The following is a 20,241-nucleotide window of genomic DNA, read 5'->3' as shown; positions in this document are numbered from 1 at the left end:
TTAGCTTTGTCATATTTCCAAAAGGTTAGTGAGTAACCAAGTGTCATTTAGAGTTTAATTAGACCTCATTGTACCTTGTAGCTTTTTTTGAGTACTGCTATCCGGACAAATCTTTATAACAAAGAAGCAGATCTACAATATGCAAACACAAACACAGCTAAGGTGAAAAAAACATGAAATCTGTATGATGTTACAGTGAGTCTGGTTTCAATACAAGCTACAATACGTTTTAAATTAAATTTGTCAGTAAAAACTGGTAATTTTTTAATCCATTTGATGTTGACCATAAAAGAAATTAGGACTTTATGTAATAGACTTTACACAAGGTACCTAACGTAACCTAGCAGCTAAAACGCAGCTAAAAAGGGAAGCAGGTCACCTGTTTCCAGAGGTAATGTAAACAACAACCAGTTTTGCATTTTGTAAGCAACATCAGGAAGTCACTAAAGCAACACTTCTGAGATCCAGAAAAGACAACTCTTACTTAAAAGGTAATATCTTAAAATACATTTTAATTTATAAGGATTGAATCAGAGAGAAATGACCCCGAAACTGAGGCAAGCATAGGCTGGTTAATTCTCTGCAATATTAAGTAAAATATCTTAAATACTTATTCTTACACCTTCATTTAGCAGAACAAACACTGAAGCATGTGTCATATGGGAGAAAAAATTACTTAGACTTACAACTCTCTGTGGTCAGACATTTTAAAGCAGGTCAGAACCTGTTTAAGTTTTGCTCTGCTTCATCTTATAATAAATAATTTGCTTGTGATCTAACATCAGGATCCTACTGAATTTGATGGGATGCTTAGGAAATCATTCGGCCATTTTAACAAAGTGTGTTGGAACAGACATACATGCAAACCATGTACGGTCCCAATGCAGAAGTCATTTTTATGAAATATATTGTCTGGAGTATCACTGTGAGCAGCTTCTGAAAAACTGCTATGCAGCTTTTTCCAAAATTTTCTGAATCACTGACAACTATACTGTGAATGTCATTATCCTGTTGTGATGTACTATAATTATCCTCAATTTTGTTCGAGAACATTAGAGAACAAACAACATTGTGAAGACCAAGAAACACAGCAGATAGGTCTGGGATAAAATTTAAATCTGTTATGTTATAAAACATCATTCCAAGCTGTTGACGTCCTACAGTCCAATCCATCATTTAAAAACGGAGAGTATGGCACAACAGCAACTTGAACTACCAAGTCAGCAGGATAACTATTAATCCTGCATTACGTGAAACTAAGAAGAAAGTCATTGTTGAAAGAACGCCTCAAGAAATCCAGTGTGAAGTCTGCAACAATGTAGGTTCCTTTTAGCCAGAAGAATACAGAATACTTTTCGAGGCTACATGAGAGAGATCTGACGAGAAGGTGCAACGCTGTTTATGAAAGTTCTTATTCTTTAATGCATTTAATCCAAATGTAGTTAAAAATCTAAATTTCACAGATTAGACATTTGGATGTGAAAGTAAGTGAAATCAGTGGTTTGTCAGGTACGTACAAAGTGTTTGCAAGTGCTGCAAAATGGAGCCAAAATGAAGAATGACACAAGAGGTGTCAACTTGCCGGTGAGAGACCACAGAGAAACTCCAGGTTCCATATTACATTAATCAGTGTTACAGCACACAAGTAAATGCTTTCTTCTGCAGGGGTCATAACAAGGCAAATGATTTTCCTGCATCACACATTTCACACATTTAATCCTCTAAAAATTTCAATATGCAATCACTAGCAAAAGCTCTGTTAGACTGACCAAGTCAAGAGGGTGTCATAAAGATTTATTTTTGCACCTTTAGTAGTGTTTGAAGGACTATTTTTGCCAGTCCCCCTCCTGCGCCATGAAGTCTGGTCTTTCTTTATTACTGTAAATATGTTCTTGGGAACAGAAGCACAAGTCACTGAACAGTTGTAGAGCTGCACTCCCCGGTTACACTTCTCACAAGTCTGTATTATTCTTGCAACAGGAAGTTCACTTTGTTCCCGCATTTCACGCATGCAAATATTTACAGTAACTGCTGGGGTATCATATGAGGGTGGAGCAACAACTGCTGGGGACTCCTTCCTTCCTTGTTGCAACTTCAGGTCAAACTGAAAGATAATCTGTGTATGGTTCGGTTGAAGTTGCTGCTGCGGCGCAATAGATCATTTACAGACGTGCTTCAGCTTTTATTTGTGCAGAACACACACTAGAGTCAACCTGATACAAGCCAACAGAGTCCCTCAATTCATCTCGAAACGCTTTTACAGCAAAATCGCCAAATGCGGCCCCTTCCTGTTTTCATGTGAGTTTGGCTTCTGACACCAATAAAGGTAACAGGTGTGGTTAAAAGTGAATCATATGTGGTTTTAGATTGAAAGAAACACAATGCCTGCAGGCGGTATATTTTTTCCAATGAAGAGCCCGGTGTTCTCCTCCTCATTCTGCACTCCTCTTGATTCCAGGCAGGTTGGAGCTGCAGACACAGACAAGCTGTCACCCCTGGCACCACCTCAGTACAACGGCTGGCCACGACAGGCGGCGTTTTCCAAAAGCCTATTTTTGACAGCATTTTAGAGAAAATGCTTACAAGAACGCACGTACAGATTCCTTAATCCTTTCACATTTTTTGGCTTATTCCAACATGACAGATATAGACAACACAAACCATGGTCATAAAGTGCAAGTGAAATATTCTCAAATTTCCTTTTACAAACAAAACAAAGCAATCCTCTTTTACCCCTGAATGAAATCCAGCACCACAATTTGTGTCCCCCCCCCTCCCTACCATTTTCATTTTCATCTCAATATAAATGTAGCTGCTCTGTGAGGAGCTCATAGTTTTATTAGGGAGCAAAAGAGAGCAAATGGCATCAGAATGACCAAGTTACACAGAAGATAAGTCAGGTAAGATGTACTGGAGAATTTCTTAAAGCGAGTTTGGTTTTAAAGCTCTGAATATCTCCCAGAGGACTATTCAAGGTATGATTTGTAAAAGATTATGGCGGAACATAAAAACCTACTAAGAGTTACCGGGATTATAAATCAAAGAAACAACCAGTACCCAAATCTGAGGGCGCATCAGAGATATACATTTCAGGTGAGAAATGTGTGTGTTTCACTAAATATGCTTTTTTATGGAGGAGTGGTAAGATGTAACTATTTTTAAAGAAAGCCACAAAGGGTGTCCTCAGCTGTTTGCCACAAGCCATGTAACGTGCGGATGAAGGTGGACTGGTCAGATAAAACTTGAAATTTAACATTTTAATAGTTTTCCACAAAAATATAATGCATGGCACAAAACTTATACTGCACTGCTGAAAATTCCATCCACACCATGAAACATGGTAGTGGCAGCATCATCCTGTGGGACAAAGAAGACGTTGGAGTTGATGGGAAGGTGGATGGAGCTTAAATGAGATTGCAAACGAGGAAAAGCATCTCTCATTAGAACAGCACAGCTGGCAGAGACATGCACCAGGACACTTGCAGCTGGAATGGCGGTTCTATTGACACAGAGGGAGAAAATGCTAGTTCGGGCCACACTTTTCAGATTCTCCAATTTCTTCCACATTACAGTTATTTGAAACTTTGTTTTGGGCAAAAAAAAAAAAAAAATATATATCACTATAACACATGTAACTGTAATACGAAAACAGTGAAAAGGAGAATGAGTATTATGACTTTTCTGAGGAAAGCTAAGTAGATTATCTTTGTTTTGATGTTGGAGACTTAGCATCTAGCAAAATTAAACTGGTCACATCAAAAATGTTTCAGTCCTGCATCTTTCTTTAAGTTCTGGTCAGACAACAGTGGAGTGTATTGGAGTCCTGCCACAAAACTCTGCTGATAATTATCTTATGCGCATCTTTTGCGCATAACAGAACTGTGCAAAAGATGCACGCCTTTGTAGATGTTCTGTCTAAATCTGATGGATTTGAATGTCACGAGAAGCCAGGCTTCTTCTTTTAACCAAGGTACACTGCTGCAGACGCGGGGCAAAGTACAGACATTTATACGAGCAGCGGGAACTCATCTCTGCTAGTATCACCCTGCAGACAGGATGTGGGGGTGGAGGAGGCGGTTTCACTTTGATTGATTTATCTCTATAGTCACAGTTTTTCTTTGGATTGTCAGCACAGTTCCCACGTGAGATTTTGCACCCAGCAGAAACTTAGGCTCAGAAACTTAAAATATTCTTCTTTTCTGAAGTAGAGGACAGTGAGTACAAAAAAAGCACAACACAAATGAGAGAGCGTTTGGGTGGTACAAGTTGTCCTCAAATCATCCGAGGCGTGGGAGGCTCCGCTGGCTGGAAAGGGTCTATGCTCCACTGAGGTGTGTGGGCAACTATGATTTGAGAATCGGTAGAATTACTCCACAAGCAGGGAAGGGGGAAGGAGCTGGTCAGAACCCGCAGGAGTGGTGGTCTTAATCACACTGGGGCCTCTGTGTTTGCACAATCTTCCAAGCCAACTCCCAGAAGGTAGGACGGCGGGCCATGTGATGCCACCCACTCTCCAGCGTAGTGTACGGCCGAGCTGGTGCTAAGATCTCACAGCGCGGATGAGATGAGTGCACATATTGGAGGCTGGCACTGGCTGAGAATAAGGCTTAGCTATGGGAGGTGGGTGGGAAGGGGCTTGGCATAGCACTCACAGCAGCGGAGGCATCAAACGCAGAAGCCCTGTTGAAAACAGACCTGTAAATGCAGTCAGGGAGAGCAGGCTCCTGTTTGCTGAGAGGGAATTGTTAGGAGAAGTGTGCAGATGAAACCCAAATATATAATTTATGTCATTACAGGAGGAGTTTATTGGTTCCACACTTGAATTTAATTGGTATTAATGAGATGCCTGATTACCATAAGAATCCAAATTTATGAGCTATGTGCTCAGGTAAAAGCTTCAAAGGAATCCTAATCACAGCAGGGAGGAAAAAGATGTAACAAATACAATATTTATACAGTGTTTCAGCGCCAGTTAGAAATAGATTGAGTCCATTTTACAATATGTCTGCCTTAAATTAGGCTTCTGCCAAACAAGCAAAGCAAGTAGTTGTTCTTTTGAAATTTAAAAGGAAGGCTCCTCATGCAAATTCAAAAGACAGAAAATCTGAGAAGGTGAACAATGCGCTCAGTCTAATTCAGGGCTTAATATAGAAGCTGCCTCACTGAGGAAACACTACTGAGAATGTGGAGGCCCTGAGGTAGCTTTGTGGGACGAGCAACGGACATAAAATGCAGACACCTCACATGAAGTCATCAAGATTTAAAGGAATAGTTTTCAAGTTTGGTTACTTTGAAAGGTAACGAGTGATAAATGTTTAACCTGCCCACATTTGTTAGATATTTATATAAAAATGTATGAATTCATTTTTTTTTGTTTGTTCTTTTTTTTTTTTTGTCTGTAAAACCAGCAGCGGCACTGAGTCTTTTGCATTTTGTAGTATGTGTGTTGTGACTTTGCATAATCTCAAAGTTCATTTGCCTGATCACATTCTAAACACAAGCAATATACTATGCATGCAAATATGTTACCATATCCAGATCCATTTCATAATATTACCCTTGTAAATATATTTTTACAGTATATATATATATTCATATTTACAGTGGTAGTATTTCGTTCTCCAGGTTACATCCTTCTGAATTCAAAGGCCTTTCACAGACCTTTGTGCAGTGTACATTATTGTGTCTCTATACTTTAATCTGACTTTTTAAATTGTATCCTCGCCTATACCAAGTTTAAAGGCTCTTCTTTGTTTTTATGCAGATATAATTTGATTGTACTTAATTTGCACACAATTATGTATAGTGCTGGAAAAAACAACTTAAGTTGTAAATACTATTAGCAAAGTAAGAATGGCCAAGGTAATTTTACAGAAACCATTTATTAATTGACATGGATAAACTCTCCACAGTCTAACTCAAATCTAAAGTCCTTTTCTTACGCATTACTGTGCGATGTTTTAACGTCCCGTTCTCCAGGGGTGGCAAAACATTTCAGAGGTACTTCATAAATCAGTTTTATGCATGTAGAAATTAAGACCTCACCTGCCTCGAATCAGTCAGACAAAGGTTTCGGTTGTTTGAAAAATGCCCTGCACCCAAACCACCCAACTCTAGAAATCCTCAAATGACTCTACAGTTGCTGGGTGTGTTAGTGGTGCACAGGAGAATACACACTAAGAACGGTTCTTTGGTGTGCTGTGCAACTGATTAGTGTATTAGTCAACAATTACAAAGAAGGCAGCAATTATTTATTGTGGAGGGAGATGATTCTGGAGAATTGGGCACAGGGTGAGCAGGAGGCTAGAAACTTACTTTCTGTTTTGAACTGAGAAGGCACTGAACAAACATGAGAAGTTGGTTCTGCATTTGCAATTGCTCTTCAGCTTGCAGAAATAAGGAAAATGTTGCGGGTTTGAAACAACCTTGAAACATTTTCATAATGAGAAGCCACACTGTAATCTAATTTTATGTTCCACTTGGGAGCCTTAATGTACTTTCACCTCTCTGTTAACTTTTTTAAAATTACTTTTCCACCTGCATGTTGGCATTTAACTCTTCAATTGGAAGGAAAGCAAATGCAGTCCAAAATAAAATGTTCACTTTTGATGTTTTTTTTTTGTTGTTGATATATCTGTTAATTTATACACCAAATTCCTCCACAAAATAATGTCTACGCTCAAATTATGTGTTTGGTGGTTTGGCAAGTCACTCACAGATTTTAGGCTAATACACCCATCAGTCACAAGATTTTGACCACTTATGGTCATTTGGTGTGTTTAAATTGCAGGATCAGTTCAAATTCTGATTGGTTAGAGCTGTTTTCAAAGCATTTCTTAGTTTCAGCCATTTATGTTTTGTTTTCAACACTGCTGCATAAACAGATTGCAAATGATTTACCGATTTACATCACGACTTATCTTTCTGAAAGAGCTACAGCATGAAACATGTCTTGCAGAACTGTTCGTAAACGGCAACCCTTCCTGCATTAAAAGATTAAATGAAGCCGTAATTAACTTCAGCCCCACACTGCTGCGATGATAAACAAATCTCTCAGAATATCCCGTGAGTCAGTTTGTGGGGTGTTTAAAGCCATTTTGTCCCAACATGCTCACATGCAGAAAAACCTCACTTTTATTTAATGATCTGAGAAACTAAGAGACACCTCTCACCAAAGTGTTTGCAGACTTTTTCTGCTTTTTCTGTTCGTTAGCACCAGTTTATCAGCAGGATGTCGATTCTTCTGGCAACATAGTGTCTCTGGAGTAAGAAGGCACAGTTACAGCTCTGAGCCTGGAAGGCTGTCCTACTTGGCAGCTCACTGAAGATCCTCATTTCAGTAACCCGAAAGCAATTTTGGTAGGAGTCATCCCCCCCACCCCCTGCAACTCTGGCTCAGGTCATTTAAAAAGAAGGAAAAACAGATCTTTTCTTCCAACCAAAACTCATGTGGTAAGAAATGTTTGAGGATGTTCTTTCCAAACTGGAGCTATAAAGTCTTATTGTGAATAAAATTAAATATATCTAACCACAATATTAAGATACAAGTGTCCTTTGTTTTAGGCTTTTCTAAAGTTTTCAAACTTGAATCATTTTAGCAGTCTTTTTAAAAATGTAGCTATCACTAAATGCGTAAAACACAGGTTGATGGGTAGCTGCAGCCCCTCCTTTTGGTGGCAAAGAGATACGGAAACTTAACAGGTCGAAAGCAGAGATGCTAGCACAGCCATAGTTAGCGGTAGCAGTGTTTAAAAGTAAACAGCAATTAAAATAGCAAGGCTGAACATGTTGCAGAGTACAAGTTTACGAGGAGTTTCTTTTGCGTACCAATCTGTGTTAAACGGCTTACATTAGGTGTTTGTACCCTCCATGTTTTAATATGTCTTTGTCCTGTGATGTAATTTAGCATGATTCTAGATATGATCTCTATATTTTGTCAAATTGAACAACCCAGCAGTGGACTTTGTTTGAAACCAGTTTGATTAATTGCCCTGTGTGCTCAAGGGTGTCCATTTTGAGAAAAAAATTTACCTTTACCAAAACTGCCAGTTTCTCTAATAAGATGATTTAGAACACTACTGATAATCCATGAAATTTTCCACATTTTGCCATGTTGCAACCTCAAACGTCAATTTATGCTTTAAACTGACAGGCCAGGTATGAAGAGCATCAGTCATACGTAGCATATGGTGAATCAGCAGTGGTCAGTGGAGAGCAGTACTTCTTCAATTTTTACCCTAAATCTATGTGCCCATATATGGTAGAAAACAAACATTGTAGATCAGTTTAAAGTTTAAACACACCATCGCCGTGGTGAAACCCGGTGATGGGGACATCATCCCAAAACCTGATGGATTGAGAGTGGCAAGGCTCACCACAAAAGACAACAACCGAAAGCCGATTTTGGTTGTTTTCCTTAATGGCTTACTATCTGAGAAGTTAAAACTGATGTTAACTGATCGATTTCAGCCTGCTTGAAATTGAGCCATGTTCTAAAGGAGAATATGCCAAAAGTCTAGAGGTTGCAAAGCTGGCAAAGACATAGTCCAAAACATTTGTAGCTATGATTCCATGATACAAAGCATTTCATCAGATGGTTTAATTTGCACTATCCTGTGTGAGTTTATCGCATAAATTCTTCATAAAACAAATGAAAGTTTGTGGTGGTAACAGGACAAAATGTGAAAACATTTTAGAAATATCAGTGCTTTTGCAAGACACTATGTGAGACTATAGCAGTCTGCCTGTTTGACGCTGGTTAACTTCAAAGACTGATAAAGCTGAGTTTGGATAAGCAACAACAGGGGAGCATCATCAACGTATCGGGACGCCCAGTTCCAACCTGTTTCAAAAATAAATAATACACAGACACGGCAGGTTTGTAACAATAGACTATTTTTTTTCATATTTACATTTGTACCTAATGTGCAAATTAATAATTTAAAGTAGTGTAAAACTCTCAAAGGAATACAAAATCATATCTTACAGTCCTAACATGGTGGGAGTCCATGAACTGGTCACAGAGAAACAGAGGGGAGCAACACTGCAGTGTGTACAGGAGAGAGACAGAAGCAAACCCAGGGAGCAGTGGACATCCTTGGCCAGGACACACTTTGTTAAGGACAGCATGGCACATAATCCAAGCGTCACCAGGACAAACAGCAACACAAACACTGCATCTTTACAGTAGTCATGTCAAATGAGCAGAAAGCACTTAATAGGCCCCGGGTTTCTTTTTGTTTCTTTTTTTAAAATCTTTTAAAAATCCCACTGATTGGTTAAAGCACTGAAGATCACAAAGGCTTGAGGTGCTCGTAGCAGCAGGTGCTTATTTTGAACCGGCCTCTGGATGAGGAAGAACAATAACCTCACGCTGACCCGGCGACTTGTTTTCCGTTTTCCTGCAGGTCACCACATACCGTAGTGCTGTTAGCATGATTGCACGTCGTGTTGTGTGGGTGTGAGAAGGGGTGGAGGAGGGTGCTAGAGACACGTAATAACACTTGAGACAAAAAACCCAAGAAGAACCAAAAAAAAAAACAACAACAAAAAAAAAAAAACCCACACACATCAGCCTGCAGTCACGACTCAAGAGTTTGTCTCATCTACACACATTTACGGAGCAGATTGGTCGACAGGCAACTCAGAGAGACACACCACAATCACTGCATATTTGAGAAGCAGTTGTAAAGTGTTTGGCACAGAAAAATGTTGAGAATTTTGATTGTAATTAGTTGTTTTTTTTTGTTAAGAAGCCAGCGTGGCAGTGCTTGTGGATTTTAGGATACGTGCAAGAATGTGAAACGTGATATCACACAATATTTCGAGTCCAATTCTGACACGGCAAACCCCTTCAACATGGCAAAAAAAAAAAAAAAAAAACTGAAACAAAAGGTACACAAAACAAATGAGAGTTCAACATTTCATTCTAATCCAACATTACAGTCTAAAACTCTTACACGTTTTTAATTTCTGTATCTCAAATTCGTTTACAAAAAGCACGCTGTGACGTTCCTTTACGAGTCACAAGACACAGTTAACCTACAGTATCCATATTACTGGTGCATAGACAAAACCGGGAGAGAGTGTAGCAAAAAATCACCAATTTATTGCTTTAAAGTCTAATATTAACCCCCCATTAAACTTCTCTTGATTGCAAAACAACTACAAATATCCCATGGAGCTCCAGGCAGAGGTATTGCATTCAACTGATTAAAAGAGCTAAAATGTCCCTTCCTGATGAGATGCAAATCTTTTTGCACTTTGAAAAATAAAGAGCTTTCTTGCACATAAATTTACATCACAGAGGTAAACTTTTACTCTAAAACAAGTAAAAGGCTAAATTTGATGGGACAGAAGTAAAAAGAACTAAAAAAAAAACAACCTAAAATCTGGCCAAAGCTGCTCACTGTTTCAAGTTCTGCTTCCCTCGTCGTGAGGTAACAAGGGACTGGGGACAGGAACGCACGAGCATTACTCAACAAACCCAGGAAATGCTCGATATTATGTTTTCTGTTAGTTTCTTTTTTTTTCCAAATGCGGAGTGTGGATGGTGTTGTTCCCTCAGGTGTCCTGCGGCTGCGTTGATGCTGAAAGTAGCGGTGATGGCTATACAGGCCTGTGGACCTTGCCCTCCCTCTCCCTGCGCTTCAGCTCCTCCCTGTAGCAGTAGGAGCAGTAGTTGTCCGTCTCCGGCCTCCCGTAGAAGGAGCAGTTCTCCCTTTTGCAGCGGCGCTGCTGAAAGCAGTACAAAGGGCTCCCGGAGCTCCGCCCTTTGGTCTTGTCTGGACCGAGCCAGGTGTGAGGCACGCTGTCCTCGTCGGCGAACTCGAGGCAGTCCTGAATGTCTCCCGCATTGAATCCGTTGGTGTACGTGTGGGACTTGTGTTCGCCGGGCATGTTGTAGGACAGCGTGTCCATGGTGTTGACTGTGCGGACCCCTGACAGGCGCGCGGGGCTGTAGCTCTGGGAGGAGAGCGTGCGGTTCTGCTGGGGGTAGGTGGCGCATGTCTTGAGGGTGCCCACCACTGGCTTGTAGGGGTCATCTTGGAAGATGGAGGATTGCATGTTGACATCTTGTAAGTGGATGACACTGTGCCTCTGGATGGGCGGCGTATGGCTGTAGTGGGCAGACACAGGGATGGGTCCGGGTCTCTTAGCACCGATGCTGGGAGAGGAGTAAGGCGCAGGGGCTGAGGCGGGGGCTGGGTGGGAGATGTGATGCGAGCTCGGCGGAGGGGTGAGAGGAGGGACTTGGACGGTAGAGAGATTGGCTGCAGGAATGGGACTGTTTCTGCCCTGCGTCTTGAGACTGAGCAACGGTTGCGGGTTGCTGTAGGTGTGGTGAGGCAGGACGGGAGAGCAGCTCTCCGGAGGAGAGCTGTCAGACCTCTCCCTCTGGAAGACGCTCTCGTGCTCCGGCTTCTTTGAGGACACTTCGGTAGTGGCAGGAGGCTTCTTCTCTGCCTCCTTTCTCCTTTGCTCCTGCTCCTGGCTGAAGCGCTCCTGGGCGTTTGTCAGATAGTAGCTGATCATCTCCTCATGGAACTGGTGTCTATGGCTGGTCAGCAGCAGTCCTGCAAATATGAACTTGCGCTCCCCCTGCATGGCAGCCCGCAGGATGTTGAGGCTAAGCTTGACATCTGTGCTGTATTTCCAGTTTTCCAAGGACTTGTCCCCTGAGCCTCGCCCCGTGCTGTCCTGTCTCTCAGTCGGGGAAGAACTCGACGGTCTGTCTCCATCTGTAGGGGAGGGACTTGTGGCTTTCTCGGAGGAAGTGGAGCTGGTTGAATGGCCTGAATCTTCCTTGCTCCCTTTGGTTGCCTTTGACTCCTTCTTCTTTGCCTTTTCCCCTCCATTTTCCCCATTACGACCTGAGCCAGAGTTCGACTTGTTCATTTTGCCGTGCACAAGTCCTCCCAAACCTCCCATGTTCTTCTTCAGCTTGATACCGAGCGTTTTGCTAAAGCTTCCTAATCTGTTAGCTACAGAGTCAGTTCGACTCTTGTCCTTGCGCTGCTTGTCTTTGTCCTTTTCTTTGCTGGGCTTCCCGGTGTTAATGTTTGAGTTGCTGCCGACAGACTCGCGGTCAGAGTCCATGGACTCAGCAAGAGACTGGACATCCTCACCTGCAGAGGCTGTAGGAGACTCTGGCTGAGCCAGGGGAGCCTGCAAAAAAGCCAAACACACACAACAATAAATACATTTTAAATTTGATCACACCTTCCTCTTAAACTTTTTCGGATGTATTTATCATTATGTATTTATTTGGAATTGTAGGTGACAGGCTCACAAAAATAGTGTACTATTGTAAAATGAAAAAGACAGGATAAAAACGAAACGTTTTCCCAGAAAATAAGAAAAAAGTTTGTAGTGCCTATGTATTTAGTCTACCAGGTATTCTGCTAGGATTATACTGTGTTTAGCTCCACGCAATCTTCTCATCAATGCTTTTCCAGCTTTGTATCCCCTCTGAAGAAAAGCATGCCCTCAATGTAACGCTGCCACCGTCATTGTTCACCAGTGGTGGAATGGTGTGTTCATGTAGATGTGGAGTGTTTGTTTTCTTTTATATGTAGTGTTTTTGTAGCGATAAAGTTAAGTTTTGGTTTCACCCCACTAGAGCTGTTTGCTGCGTCTCCTGCGTGGAAAATTTTTAAGTGAGACTTTTTATGACTTTCTCTCAACAGTGACATTCTTTGTGCTAAAATCCAGATTTGTAACGTGTACAAACAATAACTGTCCTGTTGATAGATTACTGCACACCCAAGTCATGAATCCCTGTAGCTCCCTCAGAGTTACCACTGGCCTCTTAGGGCAGCTTTTCTGACATTTTATGTGGATATATATATATATATTGGTAGATTTGAAATTGAAATGTAAACTTTCTTTTCTAAGCTTTGCGTATTATTTTATAGCCTTACCATGCTTTAAATGTCTCCATAACCTTATCTTGGCCCTGTCTGCTCTGTCCCTTGGTGTTCATGATGCTTTTTGCTTTCTATTGTCTTGACACAGTGGGGCTTTCACTGATCATCTGGATTTATATCCAGATTACACAAAGGTGGACAAAGTGACTTTTGAACAAAAATATTGGTGCTGGGTTTTATTTAGGGGATCAGAGTAAAAGAGACTGAAGTTGTATGCATGCCACACTGTTAAAAACTATGTATTCTGTTTTCAGCTTAAAAATATGCATGAATTTATGAATGATTTTCCCTCAAAAATCTAACATAACACATGCAAAATAATCCAAACGGTATTGATCTCTTCGCAAGATCTCTAAGCAAGAACTGGAAAGATCTAAAGTAGAAATTGTCTAAAAACTGTTGGGAAACAAACAATTTTCTGGTTTTCCGTGACTCATAACCACAAATGTGGGAGATCATCGCATTCTGACACAAAATAGAACCGACTGACGGGAACCAAGGGGTTTCAGAAACATCTGGAACAAGGGAGTCTCTATAAAGCTAAATTAACCATGACAAATACGACACACATGTGACAGCTGAAAAAAAAATTACCCTTGTTTCAGAGGGAATTCGGATCCATGTTACATTCATGTAGTTGTGCAGCAGGTTGAGTTTGGCCTCCAGGGACAAGATCAGACTGCAGAACAATATAAATACACTTTTTAAAAGAAGAAAACACAATTACATCTGACAAACATATCAGTAACATATCTATTGGAAGCATGCAGAAGGATTACATAAGTTGAGCTGTATGAATGATATCTGCAGTCCTCTAAAGGAAATCCATGAAGGATGCACTCAGAGATGGACAAAGCATTTTTTCTGTGTGTCATAGTGTAGTTTTTTTTGGCACAATAATCTTAAAGTATATAAAATCAAACCCCTTAAATAAACCTTTCAAAACTCAAGTGAAGGCGTTGCAGATTTCCAGAGCCCACTTCTGGACAAATGCGACACCTGCCTGAAATCTTTCGATCTTTTTTCCTTTTTGAAGTGACCCAAAGCCAATAGTCACAGTTAAATCCCAACACGTAACATGCAAGGAGGTCGATGGATGGACGGGCAGAACTGTTTACTGTCAGTACCTCTGTGTGCTTTGCTGATACGCTTCAGCTGGTGATGTTTCAGGCTTACCTGGCTAGCTTGGTGTTGTCATTGTCATCCCTTCCCCACTCCCAGTCCACACCAGGATCCACAGCAAAATGGAGTGCCAGCAGCTTGTGCTCGGAGTCGGTCAGAGGGATGACAGCTGAAAGAGGGGAAAATGCAGTTACGTTACTTTGTTCCCCCTTAATCTACAGTAGCAAGTCTAAATGACGCTGGTTCTCACATGCGAATGTGGCGCCGAAGCATTTGGACAGTTTCAACTGACTGGAGCTCAGGGAGAGTTTGCTAAGAGCAATGTAAGAGGAACCTGAACTCAGTTACCCAAATCCTCTTTTCCCCACATTTTCATGTCAAATTCTGTATTTTTCCATGGTCATTTTTGGGGTTCTCTGTCATCTTCCGGAACATTTTAAGATATAAATGCAAAGGTTCGGTAAAAATTTAAAGTAAGTATTCAGTATGAAAGATTGGATGGAAAGGTAAGACATTTTCTTTAGTCTGTTTTCTTTTTCCAAAGAGAAAGAAAGAACAAATAAATACACATTATAACTAAATAAATAAATAATAACTAAATAACTGCATAGATTTTTTTTTTTTTTTTACTTTGACTTCTCCAGATTTCACAGAAACTCTGTAAATCTTCCTAAGTTATTACCATATTTGTTAACTTTTATTGTCTGTAGGATTTTGATTTCATGTTGTCTAGTTACAGACTTTCTTGTTCATACCTTTCATTTTTAATATGTATTCGTGACAAGAAACAACAACAAAAAACTACAAATGTTTAAGATGAATGCAGAATATAAAAAGTAGTTTTTTTTATTTTGCAATTGAACTAAAAACACAGCATAATTTTGATGATGTTTAACATGTTATATTTGCAGTTTTCTGAAATGTCTGGCTCTGTTTTGTGCCTGTGTTTAAAAATGAGCTTCTTGTATTTCAGTTTGTGCAGAGTTTTATTCATTTTCAAATTTAGGAGCATTCTCTGGTTTAACGCATTTCATGGCGTTTGTTCTTTTTTTTTTTTTTTTTTTTTTTGCTGTGATCGTGTTTTTAATCTGCTCTGTAGATCTGAAGCTCAGTGCTACAGTAGACTGGGGCAGCGTGCCTTCATTTTGTTTAGTGACCGACTTAAAGCAGAAGCGGTGTTAAAGTTCAAACAGTGAAGAAAGGTCATTTTTATCACAGGCATAATAAACGACAAAAGAACACAGCGTTTATCTTTATCCCATATGATAAACTACTTACAAGCAGTAAAACAGACTTCAGCACCAAAACAGGCACCAGGCCGGGTTTCCTCTTGTGGGAAATGCACATGCACAGGGCAGGAGTTTACAGTAGGCTACATGTTTCTTTCCTCTGAATGTGTGGGAGTCTTTTAAAACAACAGTGTAAGATGGAGTAGCTGGGCCTTGCTGGCCCACATAACGGCTCTCATCAGGCTACCTAGTGTGGGGGCTGTTGTCTGCATGACTGTAAAGAGAGGCAGGCTGTTCAGGCTGAGGACATTCCAGCCTTCCCTGTCAGACCCAGATGGAAGGCGCAGTCTCCTCCTGGCCTCATCAGTTCTTCCACTGCCAGCAGGCTGCTGTGCTCTGTAGGCTTCATGGAGACTGTGAGGAGCAGAAACAACTACCTGTACAGAGTCCAAATGGATGATTCAGGGCCAGTCTCTGCTCTTAGTGCATTTCTTCTCCTCTGCATAAATACAGAGTCAATGTGCTATTGCATCATGCAATCTCTTAGGGCTTTGTAAACAAGTATTTGTTCTATTTTTCTTAACTTTTTCGCACTTCACGTTACAATCATGAGCTTCGATGTATTTTATTGGGGTTTCATGCGATAGATCAGGGCTCTGCAACTCCAGGAAAAATTCACCACACTGGACCAAGAGCTAAAATGAGAGATGAAGTCAGGTCGAACCCTGACTAGGGCAACAATAGGTGAATGGATGACTAATGGTGTTTGTCTTTGTGTCAAATCAGCTGTTACCTTAGCACGCAATACACTTTACAGTAAATCCCCAACACAAACAATGAATGACTAACGGTAATAGGATGCTGGCATGCCAGCATTGTTGACAAAGAGGAAAAAGGGATTCCATTAAGTAGGGTCTTTCCAAGAACAGTTTTGCCCAGACAGTTCTGTCTCAAGACAAGTTAAAAACACAAACAAAGCTAAGCTAAGGAGAAGACGATAAAACTTGCTGCCTCCTTGGTTCCCACTCGGGTCATGCAGCAGCCACGCGGAGGTCTGTGAGGTGGTGTCCCCGCTCCCACGATGCAGCTGGCCTCCCTTGTGTGTGAGTGCGTGCACGCATGGCTCTTCCAGCTTGAGCCGGGTCCAATTTCAGCTCTGCCAACTAAACTCCGGGGGACTCGAGTGTGCTGTAATATATTTACTATCCCCTGTCGGCAGCCGTGTTTTGTCGTCCTCCAATAACCGATTCCCACAGTCCGTGCGAGGATGACATCATAGCCTTCTTTGGAATACAAGCTGTGCAGTCGACGTCATAGCTCGCTGCTCATTTTGCAAGCTTGATTCAAGAATGATACAGAGAAGAGGAGGGCGAGCAAACATGGGTGTGACCCGTAAGGAAATAACTGCTGGAGATTAACTTCTCCCCGCTTACATTCGGGACACTGTGCTGGAGATAAGCTTATTCTTTTCTGATTTGTCAAAGAATCTTCAAGATATAATGCATTGGGTCGTGAGAGCAGACTAACATCCCCTCCCTTATTTAACTCGGCTTTAGAGGACAACAGCACCTTTCTTTTACATGATTTGACTTGCAACATTTAGTCAGTCTTTCAGCTGCAGTGAGATTCAAGAACCATTTGTCCAAACTGGAAAAGTAACACATTCAAATTCCTGAGTTAGTGCTCTGCACAGCTGCAGATTTCCAGGCTCTAAATCACTGGAGTAAACAGCAGTGATGCACATAAACAAAACTGAGATGTCCACCACCATTCCAGAGTCAAGGACAGTACATCTAATCAGTGACTTGCAAAATGATTGATAATTGAACTTTTTATTATGTGACAGAGCAATAAAAAGAAGAATCCAACTGAAAAGTTTTGCAATGTCTAAATCATGTCGATAAATATTATCTTTAAGTAAATTCTATTAATAAAACAAATTTTTCACATTATCATTATATCAGGGCAGCATAAGACAGATAATCTGTGAAAAAATTTTAGCCCCTTTGCTGATTCCCTATGGTGTTGTTATCTGAACAAACAGACTGCCCTATCAGAAAGAACCAATCAGAGCCAAGAGGCGGGTCTTAGCTCTGTCAATCATCTTGTGTATGAGCTGCTCACACCATCCTGATTGCTCTCTGCTGTGCTACAGAGAGCCAGCAGGCAGATAAACGGCTGTCCTGGAATGGTGAGTTGTTTTGGTTTTTGCATTTATTTTTTGCTTGTTGTTGGTCTATCACATAAAATCCCCAAAGTTCAAGGAGTGTGAATTATTCTGTGAAGCACTCTAATTTCAATAAAGAGCTGTGTGTTGGTGTCACTGCAAAGATGGAAAAGTTGAGTAAAACAGTGAATCCATTGAAAGATCAAGACCTAACCCCCACTGACCAGAAGTTAATGGTTACACCACGCTCTCATGTAGGTGGTCCTCCGGCCAGTTTATGTAACCAGATGGGTGCAAGAAGTTTATCAACAGGACGCCAAAGAAAACTTGGGAGTGTTTTTGATTTACGGAAAGGAGCTTGAAATAGGTTTTCCAGAGGGTTAGTTCCCCTCACACGCTGCTGGACTGCGTGAGCACAAACAGGCAGATGAAAGACCTTTGTTAGCATCTACTGAGGGTTTAACTCATTATCACACAGCAGGTGAGAGCATTGGTGGGTTGGGCAGGAAACACACATCCAGGTACACATGGAGTGGAAAACCACTTCACCAGCTCAAAAACTGAAAACAAACAAAAATCTTAGAGCAGCAACTCTCGGCCTCAGTCACCATTCATCAATTTCATCATTTATGTAGCTTCAGATTCCTTACACATAAAAAGAAGGAGGAGCATAAATTGTCAAACTCCTGGACTATGCCTTGCAAAAGTATTTACACCCTTTGAACTTTTTCTTAACATTTACCATATTGCACACAAAACGTTATATGCATTTCATTGAGATTTTATTTGACAGGACCAACACAAGTACTGGAAAATTATGAAGTATGATAGGTAGTTTTCAATGTTTTGTTTTTCCAACTTTACTACTTTGTCCTTTACTGCAGTTATAACCAGGTGTACACCAATTTCAGTTTTCTGGCCGATCACCTGTCTTTAAAAAGCCTGACCTGTTAGTTCTAATTTTGTCCGATACAGATTCTTTTGTTTGAGGTTATTAAATAAAGTGGCAAAATTGCTATGCTAACGACAGTGGGTTGACTATTGCTAACCGCGCACGTGCAGATGTGACCTGGTGGGCGGGTTTGTCTGTCTGTCGGTCTTCTCTCACAGCAGAGCAAAAGGGGACAATTGCTGACTTTCAGACGTTTGTCGAGGTAGATAAGATCGGTGGATTAAATCGTTTCTCATGCAAGTGTCGGCAGATCGCAGATCTTCTAGAGTCAAGGAAACCGGGGCAGATTTATCGATGCAACACTAGTTACAGCCATAAGTGTTTTTGGGTATGCTCATTCCTTACTGCAAAACAGTTTAAGTCGAGTCAGAATGGATAAAGTACATCTATGAACATCAGTTTTGTGACCCTCAAAGCCAGTATTATATCTTTTGCAGCTTCTAACAGGTTTTTCTTTCCCACAGCATGATGGTCCTTCCACCATGCTTCACTGGTGGAAGGACCACCAGTGAAGCACCTTCTCCTAAATAAAATAGGAGAAGGTGGAGAAGGTCCACTGCAGGGAGTGTAAAGTTACAACTAAGCATATGTGACATAGTAGATGTTAAGAGAGTTTAAAATCTTTCAAGAGCTGATGCAGAATTTAATGGTGTGACATGTAATTACTCTAGAAATAGAGGGTACAAATGTTTTTTTTTAGTTATAATTATTCCTGACGTCTTTTTTTTAGGCAAACCCCTTTTGTCCTGGTAGCATTGTACCATATTCTTCCCATTCCATAGATAGCATAAACAGTATTCGGAGCTCAAAACTTACTTGAAATAACTTTCAGCAAATGTTCCAATTCGAGTTTGTCTGGTACAAAAAAATCCCAAATCAACGTGCATCGATGTTTGTGGCTATAACATGACAAATGTGGAAGAGTTTAAGGGTATGAATACTTTTGTACAGCAGAATGGGGTTCCAAGACTGTTTTCTTCCTGAAGAAAACAGTGTGTGTTCAGGTGTCGGAGGACACCTGAACACACACCAGACCAGCAGCCCCTCTTAGATGCTCTTTGCTGAGTCAGGGGAAACTAACAGCAACCGTCCACCTGAAACGTCCACACAGTGGAGTGACTGTTTAGGCCTGAGCCGGCCGGGACTTTAATGCTGAGAGGTGATTTGCTGAGGACAGACAGTGAAGTACCTCCTGGTCTGTCTGGCATTAGCTCAGACAAGAGACCCATAACTTGCTTCTTTTAATTCAGATGAAACAGGGAAATGCAAAAGGCCACGTTTTTTTTAAATCTTATAGTTATACCGTACACCCTGCATTTTCATGAGATTTTCATTTAAAGCAGTGCAGATTTGCATCGCTGCTGCGTAACATGAGTTGCCACATGACATACAAATGCACCATGCCAAGAGTTCAAATGTTTTCATAACATCCTGGAGAGAGTGCAGACTTTCTGATCTTATCGAATGAGGACACTGTGTACCAGGATGAAAAAAGTACAACCACGCACGGGTGTTGTGATTATACTGTGCCATTTTGTCTGGACACATGCACCATCTGGTGGATGAGCAGAGAACCTCAACTTTTGGCTATTTAACACCCACTAAAGTGCTGATTAGTCTGGAGTGGTGAGGTTCTTCTGGGGCTTTGTGGGAGGGACTAGTTCAGGAACAGTCAGAGGAGGAACAAGGAATCCATTTGCATAAGTGTGTCTGTTGTCGAGGTGACGTCTCATACTGTGTTGGAGTGAAACTCAGACTGAGACGTCAGCAGCCCACACGAAACAACGACCGGGTGCCGTGACTGGCGAGGCCGGTTGTCAGGGAGATCCACTGTTGTTGACA

At 41.1% G+C, this 20,241-nt stretch overlaps 1 protein-coding gene across 1 annotated transcript in view; it reads right to left on the bottom strand.

Moving 5' to 3' along the window:
- Positions 1-8,878: 8,878 nt before the first annotated feature.
- The window catches only part of otud7a (OTU deubiquitinase 7A), a 45,548-nt gene continuing 34,185 nt past the window's right edge, over positions 8,879-20,241 (bottom strand). The window contains exons 11-13 of the mRNA XM_008412259.3: positions 14,106-14,220; positions 13,524-13,608; positions 8,879-12,168 (exon numbers count right to left, since the gene is read on the bottom strand). Of these exons, the coding sequence (XP_008410481.2) occupies positions 10,609-12,168; positions 13,524-13,608; positions 14,106-14,220 (1,760 nt within the window). The 3' untranslated portion in view covers positions 8,879-10,608. The remainder of the gene's footprint in view (positions 12,169-13,523; positions 13,609-14,105; positions 14,221-20,241) is intronic.

The sequence above is a fragment of the Poecilia reticulata genome, chromosome 6 (assembly GCF_904066995.2).
Source record: "Poecilia reticulata chromosome 6, P_reticulata-male-v2, whole genome shotgun sequence".
NCBI lineage: Eukaryota > Metazoa > Chordata > Actinopteri > Cyprinodontiformes > Poeciliidae > Poecilia > Poecilia reticulata.
The sequence above is the reverse complement of the archived record's forward strand: the minus strand, read 5'-3'. Positions and strand labels throughout refer to the sequence as shown.